We start from the raw sequence: 17,698 nt of genomic DNA, 5'->3' as shown, positions 1-17,698 counted from the left end.
TTGGTTCACTATCTCATTATATTTTTTTAAAAGTAGGCCACCGTAACATTTTCCATTCGTTTTATTCAAAACCTGTTTATTAAAAATAGGTCACTTTTAACAATCTCTCACTTTTAATCATTAATAATTTCCCATATTTATTATATTTCAGACACTGAAGCCTAGGATTATAAGATTAGTAAGTTAAAGCATCTTCGATCTTAAAAGTACCTAAGCATTATTTACAATCAAACTTTTATTATATATTTTAAATGTTTAAAATTGGTTACTTATATGTGCATTTTGATTGATAGCCAAAAATCTGAAATCGTCATGGGTTAAGGTCCTAAGGCGTGGCCAATATTGCATCATTGTTATATTAAATCTTAAAAAAAACTTTTTTCTCTACTCCCATATATAATTTTAAAAAACTGGATGCATTGTTAATTTGTCTATTAAGTCCTCTACCTTAATTGTAAAACTCATAAACTCTAGATCTGGGTCAGGGGCTTCGGGTTGGACAAATATGGCTATATCATATACCTAGTAGGGTATCAGCCCTGATACACGTGTTTTTGACTAGGTGAGACAACAACCGGAAGCTAGGGCTGTATCGCCCTCGGGGCTGAAATTTCTCTGTCTCAGCCCATCGTCAAGGGGGTGTATTGCCCTCAAAGAAATTGATTATTTCTGCATATCTCTGCTTTAAATTAAGACTAGTTTGTGAAATAATGATAGAATAACGAATACATACTAGTAACACAAATTATCACCTTCCACGTCTGAATATTTTTATTTATTACCGAAAATTGAAAAATAATAATTCAAAAATAGCACCAAAGAGTGATGTGTATCTAAGTAAGGGGAGGTAACCTACACAACGGTTGTTTATTTAGAGCAATAGCACGCTGTATTATTATAGATCAACCAACGTTTAAATTATGGAGGATATAGAGAAAGATGGAACGAGACTTATTCTTAGAAAACCAGAGATTATATTGTAAAAATTAAGGGGTTAAAATAATGGACGCGCTTATGAACGTTCTCAAAACACTCTCTAGTTGCTATAACAGTATGGATCTAAGACTTTATGAATGGAATCTGACGAGAAACTTACGAAATCCCAGTGAAAGAATTTGACTCATAACGAAGCTACGTAGGAGGGAATTTCCTCTCGCGATAATTTTGAATTCTAGAAGATAGTGCTTCATTTCAGACGACAGACTCCCTTCTACTGTATTTCAAATGACGATGGTTTGTCAACGAAGTCCGACAACTCTTGCAGTTTTAACACATATAAAAAGAAATAAAAACGAACAAGTTTTGTAAATCCGAAAAAATCTATAGCTTCTTCATGATAAATTTTATTCCCTATTTGGAATTTAAATTTGAATTAAAGTCTTTGATTTTAGATATATTATAATAACATCACATTTTCGGTTCTTACATCATCATCATCATCTTCATTATCATTCATTATTATCAGTCAACATCATCATCGGTCCCGTCGGGCTTGGGCCGATACCAACCGCTCGGGCTGATACCAGGGCCGAGATCAAAACAGAAGTGTGATATTCTATATATATAGGGTCCATCTAAGGGCTATGGTACTCAAGTGACCGTCAAGGCCCGTGGGCCTCATGTTGTTTGTTTTTTTAGGGAAAGGGGTGCGGGGCGGGTTGTCCGACGTAAATCTTCACCGAGGTTTTCAATTGACTCAACCATTGATCCAAAAACCTCAATTTTCATTTTATTAAGTAGTTAAGTTACTGAATTTGTTTTTACTTAAGAAAACTATTTTCGAAAAAGAAACACTTCATTTTCTCATAGAAAAACCACTTCCTCTAATACTTGTTATTAACTAATTACATGTTAACTTGTGAGGATAATAAATAAAAGAATATTCAATAACATAATTAAGGAATGGACACAATAACTAAAACAGTGTTAGTATATTGTATAAAATATTTACTTAATAACAAAAATCAGAATATAATCTAAAACTAGACTGTGAAGTCGATTAATGCATGAACTATTGTAAACATGCCTCAACGTTACAATGTGTAGAACCATACAGTATGTGATTTTGTTTAACGTAATATATTCAGTTTTATAACTAATAATTCGATACATATATAATCAGAATAATTATGCTTTCTATGCAAATGAACTACAAAAAGATATAAAGTCCCAAAAAGTAGATTTCAAAACCAATCAGCATGTTGGTTTCGTTTCACAGAAAATTTTAATGCACCTTTCCTCTTCTCTGCCCGTCACTTGACAACAAAATGCGCACATTCCTTGTGCGACGAGGGACACAAGATCAGCAGCCTTGACGAATGTTTCTTTAACAGTTTCCTTCTGTGTGTTTGGTTTCTGGGTGACAATTTCCATTTCTGCTACCCTGTTTGCTTCTGAAATCAAACGTTGAAAGGAGTACTATGAGTAAACTAGGAACATTAGTAGTGTGTTCGGTTTTTATGAAAGTTGTTAAACTGAAGCAAAGTCATTTAGAGGAGCTAAGAATTTATTTTTTAAATATGTTGTTTACGTATGGTAAATTTGAATTTGTGAAGATTTGTATGGCGCATTTGTTATATTCATATACTTCATTTTATTTCTATGTTTCTATGTTAAAATTATAGTCAATTCCAAATTTTACCATAGAAAATTATACATCAGTAAAGTATAGTTTTAAACTCCATGAACATGATATGCAATAAGCAATAAAAAATGGTGAGAAAATGTCTATTTATTAACACATACTGTTTGAATGTTCTAAAATGCACTGTGATTAAAATGGAAGTTGTGCCATTCATAAAAACTTTTCTGGAACACAAAAGCAACAATTTGTATTTTTGTTGGCATACTAAGTCAATTAAAATTTAAGTAAAATGAGAATTTTTAGAAACATTATGTAACGAAGATCTCTTTAAATATTGATTTCTTAGCAATTATTATCTCCTCGTGCAACTTGTTGCGAAGGAGATATAACATCGCTGCTGTGTGTGTATATGCATGTGTGTCCATTTAAGTTAAACTCGAATTTTCCAAAAAAAGAAGACTACAAATCGCTAGATTTTTAGCTAAGTTTAATATTTATTATGAAACTTAAATTTGCCTACACTAATTGTATGCATGTGTAATGTATGTAACTGAATAAAAAAAAACTATATAACTAAAGTTTCAAACATTTGTGGTGTGTTTTCGCTTGTAATGGGAGAAATTGTGCAGTCACGTTAATAAGACACCCCGAACATATACATCCCAGAACATGCATGGGGATATGAATAAACGAAATATTTTAATTCAAAGAGGATTTAACATCTAGAAGATATTAAATGTTTGGTCTCTTTAACTGCATGTATATCCTAATTATTTGCCCCTCACACATATTTTATTTCGCAAGGGGATGCTCCGCTTTGCGGTGCCCTGTTAAATGTCATATTAGGAAAAACAGGTGTAGAATCATATTTAAGTATGAGAATAAGCTTTGAATTCCGTTTGTATGGGTTTTTTTTTATTAATTGTTGTTCAAAGTGGTTTATTTAAAGCTGAACACTGCTCGTAAATAGGCACTGTCCGCCATATTTCCCTTTCAGCACCGCTTTCCCTACAACCCCTATATAAGCCACAGACCTCTTAAAGGGGCATTGTCACGATTTTGGTAAAAAAAAATAATTTCCGATTTTAATATTTACAATGCATCAGTAAGTCATTCTCAACAGGCAACCGAAATTTACATTTTAAATGTTACAGTGAAAATTCCAGTTTTAGACCTAAAATGAATGTTTTAAACGTTAGGAACTCTTAAATTATGCTTAAAATGAATAAAAAGATAGACAAATCAGGTTGAAAAAGATTTTTACTAGTATATTGAACTTATGTAAACAGGGCAAAAGCCTTGTTTATATGATAAAGAATTGTCAGCCCTGTATCTTGCTTATGACTCTCAAATTTCATTTGATCATTAGAAATGCATTGTAAATAATAGTAACAGAAGTAAAGAATTTGACCAAAATCGTGACCATGCCCCTTTAACATTTCGCTGTAGAGGTCTCACCTGTGTGGACGTACATCTTGCCTCGTCGTGTTACTCGGTCGTGATGAAATAATCAAGTTTTACGCACTTTTTTAAACCAGGAGAGTACTAACATTAAATGAACTGGTCAATGCATTATTTACAAACATATTATGCACATAAAATAAGAATTAAATGCATAAAAAAATCCAAGACAACGAAAGGAACGCTACACGTCGGCCATGAGTTTCAGATGTGCAATCTGGTGTAACAAAATCGAAGTGTTTATATACCAGGTACATGTGTGACAGTGCCTATTTACGAGCGGTGTTCAGCTTTAATGTTGCGCCATAAGGTTAAAAATAGTATAATGGGATATTTAAGGTTACCTTCTGTCCTCATAAGACACAGTGTATTATAAACTGGATCTGGCAACTGTATACACAGTGGTTTGGGGAACGCGATTCCTTTCCCCTTGTTCGATTCTATTATCTCCTTTGCAACTTCTGTAATCGAAAAAAACCCAATGATAAATATTCATCGTAACTATACTATATTTTTAACATGATACATTTTGGATGTTTAATCAGTGATTTGAATTGCTTTGGTATAATAGTCAGTTACATTCTTTTATTCTAATTTTTTTTTTTAAACGTTTGTGGGAAAAATACATTTAAAACTATAATACACGTTCTTTGGATTCATTTTTTAATATAACAATAGTTTAAAACAAGCAAAATCATACTTTGCTTCGCAACTGAAGCTAAAACGACTTTTTAAACGACTAAATTGTTAATTTAAGAGACTACAGGTTTTACTATTTTAAAATTATGTTTTAAGTATATCTTTTAAAAATGCTTAAAAATGGTTGTAGTCAATAACAAAACATCTAATACATATCAATTAATTATGCTTTTATACTTATTCCCACAGTAGCTTACTCTTATTGATATGGAACAAAAGTATGTTTAAAGAAAAGTTCTGAAAAATACAATTGCATGTTGCTATACATGTATACTTTTTAAAAATTACAATGTAAATGTGAAATTAAATTTGACGACCTATTACATTGCGTAAATTAATTGCAAGTTTTACTTACGTTTCAAGTTTGGCGATATGGTCGAGGGAGCTGAAAAAAAACACCTATTTATTAAATACTGTAAATTCAAAACTCTCAAGCAGTAACTGTTTTTGCTCTCTGATTAACAAGAGCATAAACTGAGGGAAAACCTTAAATAAAAAGATGAATGCAGAAAGCCATTTAAGCTGTTTATCATTAGGATAACGCATGTAAACCTGATCAGATAATGTTTGTAAATCAATATTGACAAAAATGCATATATATACCTTTCGATGCAGTGGAATTGGTTGTTGGAGCGACAGTTTTAACTATATGGTAATGGTAAAAGCATTCCAAATAAAGCCATATCAAGAACACAATCAAAATGAAACTGCATGTATGAAATACTCAGAAATGATACAATTAATAAAAAACATTTGAATTCAGATCTCATGATACAGTTTACAACAACAAAAGTAGATATATCAATACGTTGTAAACAAACCAGAAATTCCGGCAACTGCAAGGTCAAACGCACCTGTTAACACAATAAACAAGAAAGGTCAAATTACTTTGTCATCTATAAATCGAGGGGATCAGAATCTTAATTATACGCGGTTTTTTTTAATTTTAAAAATATACTTTTTTTGGTTGAGTATGTTTTTTTCAGTAACGCTGTGAACAAAAGAAAAATTGAAGATTTCTTATTACCTGGGACTCTTGCAATAGCAGGACGAAATAAACCTGAAATGAGTATGCATTAGATAATCGATTAAAAAAAACCTTAATATATCTCTTAAAAACGTAATTTTAAGCTCTTGACAATACATTGGCAATAATTGAATAATTCACCCACCTTTCCCGACGTTAGAAAACCGGTTGGCATTTGGAAAAGTATCTAAAGCTGGAAAATAAGATAAATGCATTTAAATAAAAATGTAAACTTTATTCAGATTAACACATACATTTCTTAATTACGCTGTTTAATGTTACTATAAACTATTTCTTGTCACAAAACAATATAGCATTGAGATTGCTCGTCTTGCATTTCGTTTAGTTGTATTCTATTTCTAGCAAAAACGTTAACAAAAACGTTTTAAATATATTAACAAATGAGTGTTCCTGTAAATTTAAACAAATTATGTCAAAGATATGTTACAAACATGTTCTTGTTCTCGTTTTGGTATTGTTTGTTTGCTTGTTTGGTCTTTTGTTGGGGTTTTTTTTTCGGAAGGATGTTAAATTCTATTCATTTTGTTTTTAATATGATAACAAACTTACCACGGTTTTGTTTAATTAAAAAAATTCAGTGTTTTGTATCCCGCATAAAACTTAATAACTTGCAGCGCTTTATCAGAGGCGCCATTGTTTGTTGGGTTTTTTCAGGGCATTAGCGTTCACCAGTTTTTACGTCTCTTAGTCAAATCCCATGTGCATTTGCCAAAATCACCCTATTTTAATGGGTTGGTAACCTTGGTTAAAACGTTACCAGTAAATAATTGTAATTACTGTGACTTAAAATTTCAGCCATGGCCATTATTCGCCAATAAACTTTAAAATTATATTTCTCTGTGATTTTCTCTAATAATAGATATACCTTACTGAAGCATTCAAAATTTAAAATGCAAAATTAAATTTTTAAAAATCTTCAGCTCTAATCGGGACCACCCCCGTTTAATGATTCATTGCATTTTTAATCTCAAATAAACTTTATTTAAGATTATTGTTATTTAAACTAGGAATACACGAAACATTCCGACGAAGTCAAAATAGTATCGTTCAAGCCTGCTTATTCCATTTAAATTGTTACTCACGATTGGTATTAGATCCAGCAGAAACTCTTTCGTTGTTCCCTGTGAAAAAGCCATATATCAATAAATCAAAAGCGCTGTTGATTTCGGTCACTATGATTTAGTAGCAAAAATTGTATTTCATCGACACTGTTACAACTGATGGATTATCGATGATCACCTACTGAAATCTGGCATGTTGGCGGATGATTTGAAGAAATCGTGTTGCACTGACTGCACTGGATCTACTGCAAAAATAATTTAAATTACTGGGGTTTTTTTAAGCCAAGTTATAAACTCATCAACATATTACACTTCATCAAAACTCGTTGAGCCGAATTATCTTACTTTATACTTTTCATATATTTGTCACAAAAACTTTATATGAAAAAAATCATCTGTCACCGAGTAAGATAGAAATAAAGATGTATATTCTCATCACGACAGGAAAGGTAAATAAATCTTACTCATTTTGTCCATATTCACTGATGAGTGAGAAACTGTTTGTCTCATAGACTGAAGAGGTTCTAATGAAAAACCGAAAGCTAATCTTTAAAAATTGTTTAAAACCTTTGATGAAAACATTAGATAAAACTGATTAGAAAAATAGCGATACTTATTCATTGCTTAGTGTATCAATGCTGCTATGTTTATTTTATGTTGTCAAACAATTTTGTAATACAGTTTAACATCATTATAGTACATCAAACAAGTTTATTCAAAGATATAGACAAAACGTTTTACTTACGCATTGCATTAGCATTAAAAGATGATTGCGACGATGACATGTGTTGAAAAGATTGCATCGGACCTTCAATAAATAAAATAGAATTATAACAGACACCAATACACTTGCAAATGTCTTTCATCTGCATTTCCCCCCCAAATAATATATAACCTGTGTGTCCTCTGTATTCCGATATAAAGATCTGGTTTAGAAGACGCTGTGCGTATATATGATCTATGTGCTGGTCAAAATATGCAAGGTGGACCCTTTTTGCTCTTAAGAATTACTTTCAAATGAAAAAAAAACTTTTTGTTTGATCAATCAGTAAAATAAATCGATCAATTGGTCATTTATAGACAAATAATGGATATAGATGGATAGAAATATGGAAAGAGAAAAAAAAAAGGTACCCATTGACCCAAATGCCGTCGAAGTTGCTGATTGGTCTTCCCTTCCTTGTTGCATAGACTGCATTGGGTCTATAAAGTCAAAGACAATACGAATTAGATAACTTTTGGTAGCTATTTTTTCTTAAAGATAACAAGTTCATTTGATAGTGAATTTCATGTATATATACCTTTACAATGGCTACTTACTATGTCCTTTAAAAAATCCCGGATCAGAGGAAAATTGTTGTGTGATCCCTAGAATAGTTCACAACATATGCTTAACAATACATAAACACTAGATGATACCCCGCGCAAGCGCGAGAATTAACCCTTTAAAGGTTAGGTTATTTACACTCCTTTAAAATTGAATAAAAAAACTGCATTGATAGATATTTAGAGTAGCGGGCAGGGATGAACATTCTAAACTTAAATGAATGATATTCACATATATTTACATTCTACTGTGTTTTTCCATTTAATTCTATGGTCTTCAAATCCCTCTAAATGCAACAAGTAGTCAAAGGTCAAATTGACGAATTTTATTATGACGTCACAAACGTTGAACGCTGTAAACTGCAACGTCACAAGCGAAAATCAAAGTTCACGCTTGTGGCTGTTACTGTGGCTCTTCCATTGATATTAACTTACCCTTAGGATAAGATAGGAATTTTAAGGTATGAATCACATTTACAGACAAGGCAAGAAGTTAAAAATTGTAAATATAAGCATTAAATCATGATTTTTTGAAGTATACACTCTCATAACTGCAGCGGTGTGTGCATACAAATTTTCATAACGCGCTAACGCGCGTTACTCAATTTATATGCACACACCGCTGCAGTTATGAGAGTGTATACTTCAAAAAATCATGATTCAATGCTATAGTACATGTACATGTACGTGGCTTTAATCCAGTTTGTTGCAGCTGACTTGAATTTTTTTTATTCTACAGTGTATCTCTCTCTAAATGTAGTTCTTAAGGTCAATTTTCAATATAGTTCCTATAACTGTCGCAAATAAGAATTTCAAATTAAAAAACTGCCGCAAATAAGAATTTCAAATTAAAAAAAAAACAATCTGGGGGGGGGGGGGATTAAACTTTCCCGTTTTAAGCATACACCATTTATCCTTACAGTATAGCAATCGCAACTTCCCGAGAATTGACATCATCTCACATATGTTGAAATACCAAAGGTGTAAGCAAGTACTCTGGTGCAGGCATTTTGTAGTTTATTTGCAAGTTTAGATACGTTGAAAATTGTACAGGCCAAACTATGATGCATTCTTAATTGAAAACAGTTGTAACTCGAATATCCATAGTAATACCCGATTAATCCAATATTAGTCTTGCCTATTTTTTTTTTATCATTTAACAAGTAATATTTGAACAAAGATCGGGTCTTCAGAGCAAAATCGTATTAATTAAATATTGTTTACTGACTATTTAAATAGGCTATTTCGAATTCGGTTTATAAATAAATCAGTAAAATATTTGCATATATTTAAGCCCGTCCGTAAATGAGTGTCGTTATCAATGCATAATCAAAGATTGTACGTATTAATAGGAACCGCTGTAGTCAATATAAAAAATCAATATTTTTGGTATATGTATCATTCATACCATTGTATACAAATGACAACCGTTAAAATATTAACCGTGTAAATTTGGTTGTTCCCTGTGTTTAATTATGCTTATTTACATGGATACATAATTATGTACGCGTAGATTGTTAGCTTTTCAATGTATTCCTTTATGGTTACAATGGATTTGACCAGCTGTTATAAAAAAAAAAAGTCGTTATCAAATTTATCATGCAATACATGTATAAAGTCAGATTAAGAAATGGTTTTCCTTACTTAATCAATTCTTCGAAGTTGAGATTCTTGATGTAGAAATAATCAGCTCAAATTAACATATTTCACAGTCGTAAATTGTTATACATGTATGAAAATATCATACACCTTTTGATATATATTTGAAGCTTATCTTATTACTTATATACGAAATAAGGTGGGAAAACCCTGGGTTAAGTCCACTGTCCAACACACATTTAACGTGTTAATAATAAGAAGCGCTTTCTGTAGAAATCAAGCGACGACTTTGACAAACTGCTAATATTTAAAGCGTATTCGAGTCTGATCGGCGTCCTATCTTACTACAGAAATGATTTATGAAGAAAAATGATAAAGTTGACATCGTGACAAGTGCTTAACACTACTAAACGTTTAACATATTTCATCCTAAGCAACTTATATTTTCTTAGCATGTACATCTGTCATGCATTATAATTTTAAAAACTTACAATGCTTTCATTTACGACTTAAAAAATGTTTGTTAATTAGGTTAAGATGAAAAAAAAATCAGGGTTTTAGGCTTTAAGCAAACTAGCAATTCTTGATAAACATTTTTTTAAGAATAGTCAACTCACTTATAGGGTTGATTTCAAGTGATGTTTTTGACATTGTTTGTTTCACTGCATTCACGGGGTCTATAAGTGAACAGAAAATGCGTATTAACTCAAAGGTCGTTTTATATATATATATGACAGAAAACACATAACATAAGCCATTCGTTATCCTAACGATTAATGCGAGTGCCGTTATATAAAACACCATTATTTTATTCATCATTAGATGATAGTCTAAAAATCTCTGAATCGTGTGTTTAAAACCGGCGTTACCAAATGATCCCTGTGGTATTCCGTTGCTTGAAACCTCTAAAACAAAAACAAATTGAGCAGATATTAATATTATATTCAATGTGTTTGAATCTATACCAACTATTGCTTGAATATCGCTACCTTGCATCATATAATTTGTGTACATACCGACTCTTGTTTCTGTATGAACTTGTCCATTAGGCTGCTTGAACACTAAGGATAAAGAAGCAACATATTGTTTTAAATAATGGTTCAATTTCCATTAGTTTACATTGATTTATGGATTAATTTTAAACATATTTGAAAATTGAAAAAGTTATAAGATGATTAATAGATAGATAGATAGATAGATAGATAGATAGATAGATAGATCTCACACAAATATTAATTGAAAACAATTGTTTGTTTTGGTTTGGTTTTCTTTTTCAAGGTCAATTTGAAAACATATCATGCTAGATAGGTATATATCATCCAAAATCTATAGGTAGTAGAACAATTAAAAGCACTTGCCTGTAAAAAACGTGCCCTGTGACCCGGAGCCATTCATATCTGTAATTTAGAATAAGAATATAACGTCAATTTTCAATCAATGCAAGAAAAAACTATCGTACAGTTAATAGTTTGTTACGATTCAGTATGTTTGTAAGCGAACATTAATCTTAAGCAATATTTGGTTGTAAACAAATGGACAAAAAAAAATTTGCCTTAAATATATTTTTTTCATGTCATGGTATACTGGAAATTGCACTTTTAAAAACGTACATGTATCATTACATGTACCACACCCAACGAATTTGTAATCAGTAAAAAGGGTTAAATATCAAGCTTATTTACAAAAAGACTGGAGTACAGGTCAAGGAAGTAAAAAGACAACAAGAATAAGGAAACAATCAATATAAAATCAAACATATCATTTGATATGGTATATAGTTTTAAGCCTAAAGAGAACAAAAATGTATATTCAAGACATTGAAGACAATGACTGAAACACAAATGTTTTATTTGATGATTGGATACTTTGGAACTTTATTTAATACATTATATACAATAACGTGACATCGAGGAAACACGGTGAATAAATGACAGTTGTAAAATCATGTATATTTTGGACAGTACATGTGCGTTTGGTGTTTTTTTTTTACCTGATCCAAAAGTCTGCATCACGTTTCTCGCCATACCTTGATAAATCATAATCATGTCAGAAAACAAATAGCGTAGCCTCATAATAGCGAAGTTATGTAGCAATTACTTATTTAAAAATATGAACTGAGCTGTTATTCGAAAACACTTTTTCTTTTTTAAATATAGGTTTTGGTATTATATACAATGCTTAAGTATTGCAACATGTTTCGTAAAATAAAAAAAGATATTAAAAATAAGTTTATATTTAAACAATTTTCACATCAAAGAAAGACTCAAAATGCTTACTTTAAAAAAACGTTTATTACAGCCTGAAATCGTACTGTGATATTAATATGACATTTCCTTGTTTCTATTTTTATCCCAATACGACATTTTATAATTACTTAATTGCGTTTTAGATTAGTAATGGCTTGTTCCATGTCAATCTTTAATTTAATAATAATGCTTAATATCTCATGACAACCATTGTAATTTTGTATATTTGACATTTTGAACCTTCTCTAAAATTAAATAAGCCCGAATTTTGATTGTAATATTCTTCTCTTGGACGTACGTGTGTTCGTCCTAAATTACAATGATTTAAATGTTTATGAGATAATGCCATAATTGATAATTATCTTAAGGTAACCACTCATGGCTGGCCCTAACATATTATTTACTACGAAAAAATATTTTCTCCTAAAGAAAAGGCATGAGAGAGAGAGAGAGAGAGAGAGAGAGATGAAATTTTGCGAAATTGCATCTTGAGCAAGTAAAAAAAAATTCCTATTAAACAAAAACAAGTTGCCGACATCGATAATGAGGGATGGTTTTACCTGTAAAAGATTCAAAGCACATTTACAAACGTACAAATGCATGCCTCATTATCCTTTTAGAGAAAAATATTTTAGGTAATACTTTCATGCATATACATTTAACATTCTAAAGTAAGGATTAATTTTATGGTATAATTCTACGAGTGCTGTTTTACTGATTATTAATTATCGCATTGTTCATATTAAAAAGTCAAAAAAAATAAGTTATAAAATATACATTTTTCTTACTAAAATAAATGTATATTTGTCTTGAAATTGTTATACATCATTATACGTTACTAATCGCTGATTAATTCTGCTACACACCCTGTTTAAGAATAGATTCTGCGATAAAAAGTCAACCACATAGTGCGCCTTGCACGTGACAAGCAATTTAAATACTTTACTGTCATATCAAATCGTTAATATTCCATACATCAGATCAAATAGGTTTATTAAACAAAGAAATTCATTCATCAGCTTTAATTTACAGAATTTTCAAAGGAAAAAATATTCTGCTAAGTAACTCATTGAACAAAAATTTATAGCTATTACATAATAAAAATGGTTTCTGTTCAGCTTCAAATCACCACATAAAATGTCATTAACCTCTATCATGTGTATGTCAGTGTACATACATTCCGAAGTTTAATCTTTCCATTTCACTCTCATTTAAAGAAAAATCAATCAGTTTAAAGAAACTATACAAAGAATGTTAAAGCTTACAATTTAATAGCCATTTACTTTTGTTTTCTGACTTCGTTTTATTTTTATTTGTTTACATTTTTTTCATTGTTTTTGGTATTTTAGGTTAAACTACCGTATTAATTAACACTTAAAACATCGAAAAAGCTGAAGTGTTTAAATATTCTCATCAATACTTTGAAGAATATCGTCTTTCATATATATTTAAAAAAATCTATGTACAACGTTGTTTCAAATATGACATACCAAGGTTAGAACTCCTCGCAAAAGATCGTCCCCATGCGCCTGAAAATTAAATATATGATAATTATCTACATGTTACTTTGCATTTCTTAATTTTTCAAAATGAAGCATTAGTCTTACTGGGAGTTTGCAATTATGCTCTTCGAAATTATTTTCCAACATTTTCTGGAAACCTTTATTCATTTGTAAGTCAACAGCATAAGTGTATTACACACTCTTAAATATAAGAATGCAAATATCCGATTTTTAGAACACTTTCATATATTACATTTACATAAATTTAAACGTTTGAGTGAAAAAAGATATTCATTTTACGTCATGATGATGCTTTTGTGGTGTTTATTTAAAAAAAAAATTTGTATCATGAATTTTACTTTTTTCTTACTAATATAGATTTCGTGACATTTTAGATGTGACTATACACAAGATGAAGTCACAGTTGTTTTTGTCTTTTTGTCATGTATCTACCATGCAATCAAATATGGTTTAAGTTAACACTTTATGCATTCAAAATTGCTATATTTAATCATCTTTGGACTTTCAAAAACAAGTTTTTGAATATGAAAAGCTGCAAAGATGATTTAAACTTGATCTTATGGTTTATTGAGAAATAAACAGCATTTTAAAAAGTTCACTGGGATATCAACTTGGCTGGACACGTGATCAAATTCTGTATAACCCGAAAGACTTTTTTGATCACGTTCCAACCAAGTTCAAATACCAGTTAACCTTTTTAAACATTGTTGTTTATTGTATTTACGTTTGAGAAAGACAAATAGTTTAACATTATTAACATAACCGTTGTTTTGGTGGGGTTTTTTTTTTGTTTACAAAAATGCAATGGTCAAACCTACTCTATAGGTTTACATGAGGAAACATATTTGCAAATGTATATTTCATTACAGAAATGAACGTTTTTGCTATTCAAAAGGTTTATTTGCAAGTATCCATAATGAGCATTGTTTCAAGGGACGGGAGTGTATAAATAGCTAAATATCCCTTACCTGGAAATATGAAGAGGAACATTTTTCAGATGAAGTAAAAATGAACTATTATGGCCTTTGAACAAATTGGTGATGCAATTCAATTTAGTCCCTTCATTTTTAAAACAAGACGGATAGGTAACAGTGTTTTATTCAATTATAACCATCGTTCACAGTATTAGGTATTGTAAGTTGTTGGTGCAAATGGTTCTAGACTTCATCTAAGATATCGGGGGGGGGGGGGGGGGGTTTAAGGGATACAATTCAAATCAATTTTGACTATAAAATCTAGATCTTGTTTCACAATGGAATTTAAATATTAGTGTTTGTTAATAACCGTCGAATTATTGCCTTAATTCATTAAAAAAAACTATCAAACAATAAGACAGCTTCTGCCCGAATTATTGCCTTAATTCATAAAAAAACTATCAAACAATAAGACAGCTTCTGCTTGTGACTGTTGCTCTGTATCATAGTGCGGTAAACAGGAGTTTATAGACAAATGGGCGTTCTCTGCTGAGGAGGTGTTCGAATTACAATAGAGGCTTTATATTTTTCAGCCAAGTTCATGTATTTACATTTGCTTTTTACTTGGACATTATTTTAATTACTACTTCTTAAGGTAACTCACTTATACTTTTTAAGACACTATGTCACATTATGGCGAATTAATTTTACTGTTAAATTGTTTGTATCATTCAACTTGGATGAATATTATCATAGCTCAAAAGTTACCATATCGGGCTTCTGAACCGTGTATAATGAGTTGGATCCGCTTATGGCTTCTTTCATGTTTACTTATTTTAAGTCTTGAAATTTTTTTTTTTTTTCAAATCCGAAACTGCATATATCTTCGTAAAACATGTACATTGTTGTTCTAATATTTTGAAAATAGGAGATTTGGCAGACTTTGTATGTCCCTGTTGTTGAAACAGTTTTCGAATGTCATTATAGTAACATAAACTACTAGTCGATACTTTAGATTACATTTCGTTTGGTTTTGTAAAGTTTCATATGCTCAATTTTAGTTCATGTCGCCAAAGATTTTTGATTTTGATAACATTCTTTAAATCACTTTTGAAATAAATCTTTTAACTGAATGAATATTCTGCAAAATATCGTTATTTTTATACTATGAAAACGTGTTTATTTTTTTGTAAACTGATATGCGATCACAAAGAATCCTGTTCCTCTATCAAATGCCAAATTATTTTCCAATAGATTAATTGCATTAAGGCATTCAATATCTTTTTAGGGATACTTATTTTATTTATATCTTTTGAGGTTAACAAACTCACATCTATATAAATATGAAATAGACATACTTACTGTCTAATGTAAACTGGGCGTTTGCATTATAACAAAGTAAATAAAATACAACCAAGAACTCCGTGGATCGTTCCTTCATAGTTTTGAAATAACTTTAAACCCACAGAAGTAACGGCCTCGAAGCTCAACACTACAGCACAACCCTCAACTCAATTTGATGTGTACAAATACAATGACTCCAGACGGAATATTAATTAAACGTGCTTTTATGGAAATTCATTTGTGACAAATTTGACATTTCCATACTATATGAATGTCAGGTCTCTTTCTCTTAAGATAAAAGTTTTATTATGACAAGATAGAATATTAATTAACATGGGGATAGTTGACTGTACTTTTGTAGTTTATTGTTTTAAATAATCAAACTTAAATAACAAAACTAATTAAGATTTGCACTTAATTAATCTCAGAAGATAGATTTTTATAATTGATGAACTTATTCTGGTAAAATAACAAAAAGAAATTTTAAATAGGTAGATTTTGAGACATAATAAAATGACAGAATTGAGATATGTTTGTTGATTAATTGTGGAGCTGTATTTTAAGGTCTTAAACGACCAATGGTGTTTTCAAATCTAAAATTCTTGAATATTGCCATATTAAAACAATTATGTAATGAAAAAGAAATTAAATTACCATATAAAATGATATTATCATTGGTCAAATAAATTTGTTTTTAAAATAAAAAAAAAATTCCATATTTTTTAAACGAATATTAGGAGAGACTTCTCAAACATAATGTGCGTGCAATCTGAATTCAATATTTAATGATAGTTAATATTATTAGTTCCTCAGTAACAAATAAAACATACGTATTTGCATTAGAGTTGTCCGAAAGATGAAAGAATATGCTCATCAGAAAACCTATTAGAGATATTACAAATGAAATTTTTAAAACATTTATGTTCTTTATCTGACAATTTTTTTCTAAATGTTCCATTCCCTTTACCCGCTTAATTTTTTTTTTACACAATCCTGATAATTGTCGAAACCTTTAAAAGATCCGCCAAATGAGCAAAAAAAAACTACATGTAAATAACGATTTAGTAAGTGTATAGACATACGTTAAGAAATAATAAAAAATGAATGAATGTATTAACTAAATGTAGTACAACTTTGGCAAGAATAGTTCTTAATATATTACACACATTCAATAAACCTTTCACTCTACTTTATGACTGTCAAAGATACGATTGAATTATTCAATTGTATAAGGGCTCAACAGAAATAATCTTTGAATCTGGACAGACGAGGGTTTCATTTTTTAATCGAATATAAAATTACTGTATCATATTAACAAAAACTGCACACATTAGACCGTCCATGTTAATTACACAAATAGTGTTCCCTAATTGTCTTTGATCTCGGGAAAAAGATAAACAGTTGGCAACTAGGTTTAATCAATAAGCACTCTATAACACGCTGTATTTTTTGTAAATTTGTAATTAACATGCCTGCTGAGAAAATCATGTTTAGGGTTTCGAAATGTTGCTAGAGTACAGATCCTCTACTATTTCTTGATATTCAAAAACGAGCTTGGAATTTGAATTACATATAAACATATTCTGTTGTATTCTATTCTAAGAAAGATGGTGATAAAACATATGATTTTTTGACATCGCACATAAAAATCATAAATTCGTCACAATTTCCATTTTAAAAACGTGATGTTAATTCTTAAGTTCACTATATAAAAACATATTAATTAAGCAAGTTGTAGTGGGCATAATTATTAACAAAATTTCATAAGTTTTAGAATTTGATTTAATATTTTTATTGAATTATTCTCGTCTACGATTTAGTTTTTCTACAAAATCAAATATCGTATTGATATAAAAAACGTCAAACATTACTCGCCTTATTCATACTTGTCAA

General features: G+C 30.3%; 1 protein-coding gene across 2 annotated transcripts; it reads right to left on the bottom strand.

Moving 5' to 3' along the window:
* Positions 1-1,887: 1,887 nt before the first annotated feature.
* Positions 1,888-15,986, bottom strand: LOC128156086 (uncharacterized). 2 transcript variants are annotated; one of them, XM_052818081.1, is made up of 20 exons: positions 15,824-15,986; positions 13,515-13,553; positions 11,769-11,804; positions 11,137-11,175; positions 10,795-10,839; positions 10,648-10,683; positions 10,396-10,455; positions 8,174-8,221; positions 7,988-8,056; positions 7,599-7,661; positions 7,318-7,377; positions 7,036-7,098; positions 6,875-6,913; positions 5,917-5,964; positions 5,772-5,804; positions 5,566-5,598; positions 5,348-5,389; positions 5,100-5,129; positions 4,390-4,506; positions 1,888-2,393 (listed from the first exon to the last, which is right to left on the bottom strand). In XM_052818081.1, the coding sequence occupies exons 1-20, from the start codon at positions 15,900-15,902 to the stop codon at positions 2,194-2,196; spliced, it is 1,179 nt and encodes a 392-aa protein (XP_052674041.1). In that variant the 5' UTR covers positions 15,903-15,986; the 3' UTR covers positions 1,888-2,193. The 2 variants fall into 2 exon arrangements, with proteins under 2 accessions (XP_052674041.1, XP_052674043.1); XM_052818083.1 differs by lacking the exon at positions 11,769-11,804 and having other exon boundaries at positions 1,891-2,393.
* Between the last annotated feature and the right edge of the window lie 1,712 nt (positions 15,987-17,698).

This window comes from Crassostrea angulata, chromosome 7 (genome assembly GCF_025612915.1).
Source record: "Crassostrea angulata isolate pt1a10 chromosome 7, ASM2561291v2, whole genome shotgun sequence".
Lineage (NCBI taxonomy): Eukaryota > Metazoa > Mollusca > Bivalvia > Ostreida > Ostreidae > Magallana > Magallana angulata.
This window is presented reverse-complemented; position numbering and strand designations above follow the sequence as displayed.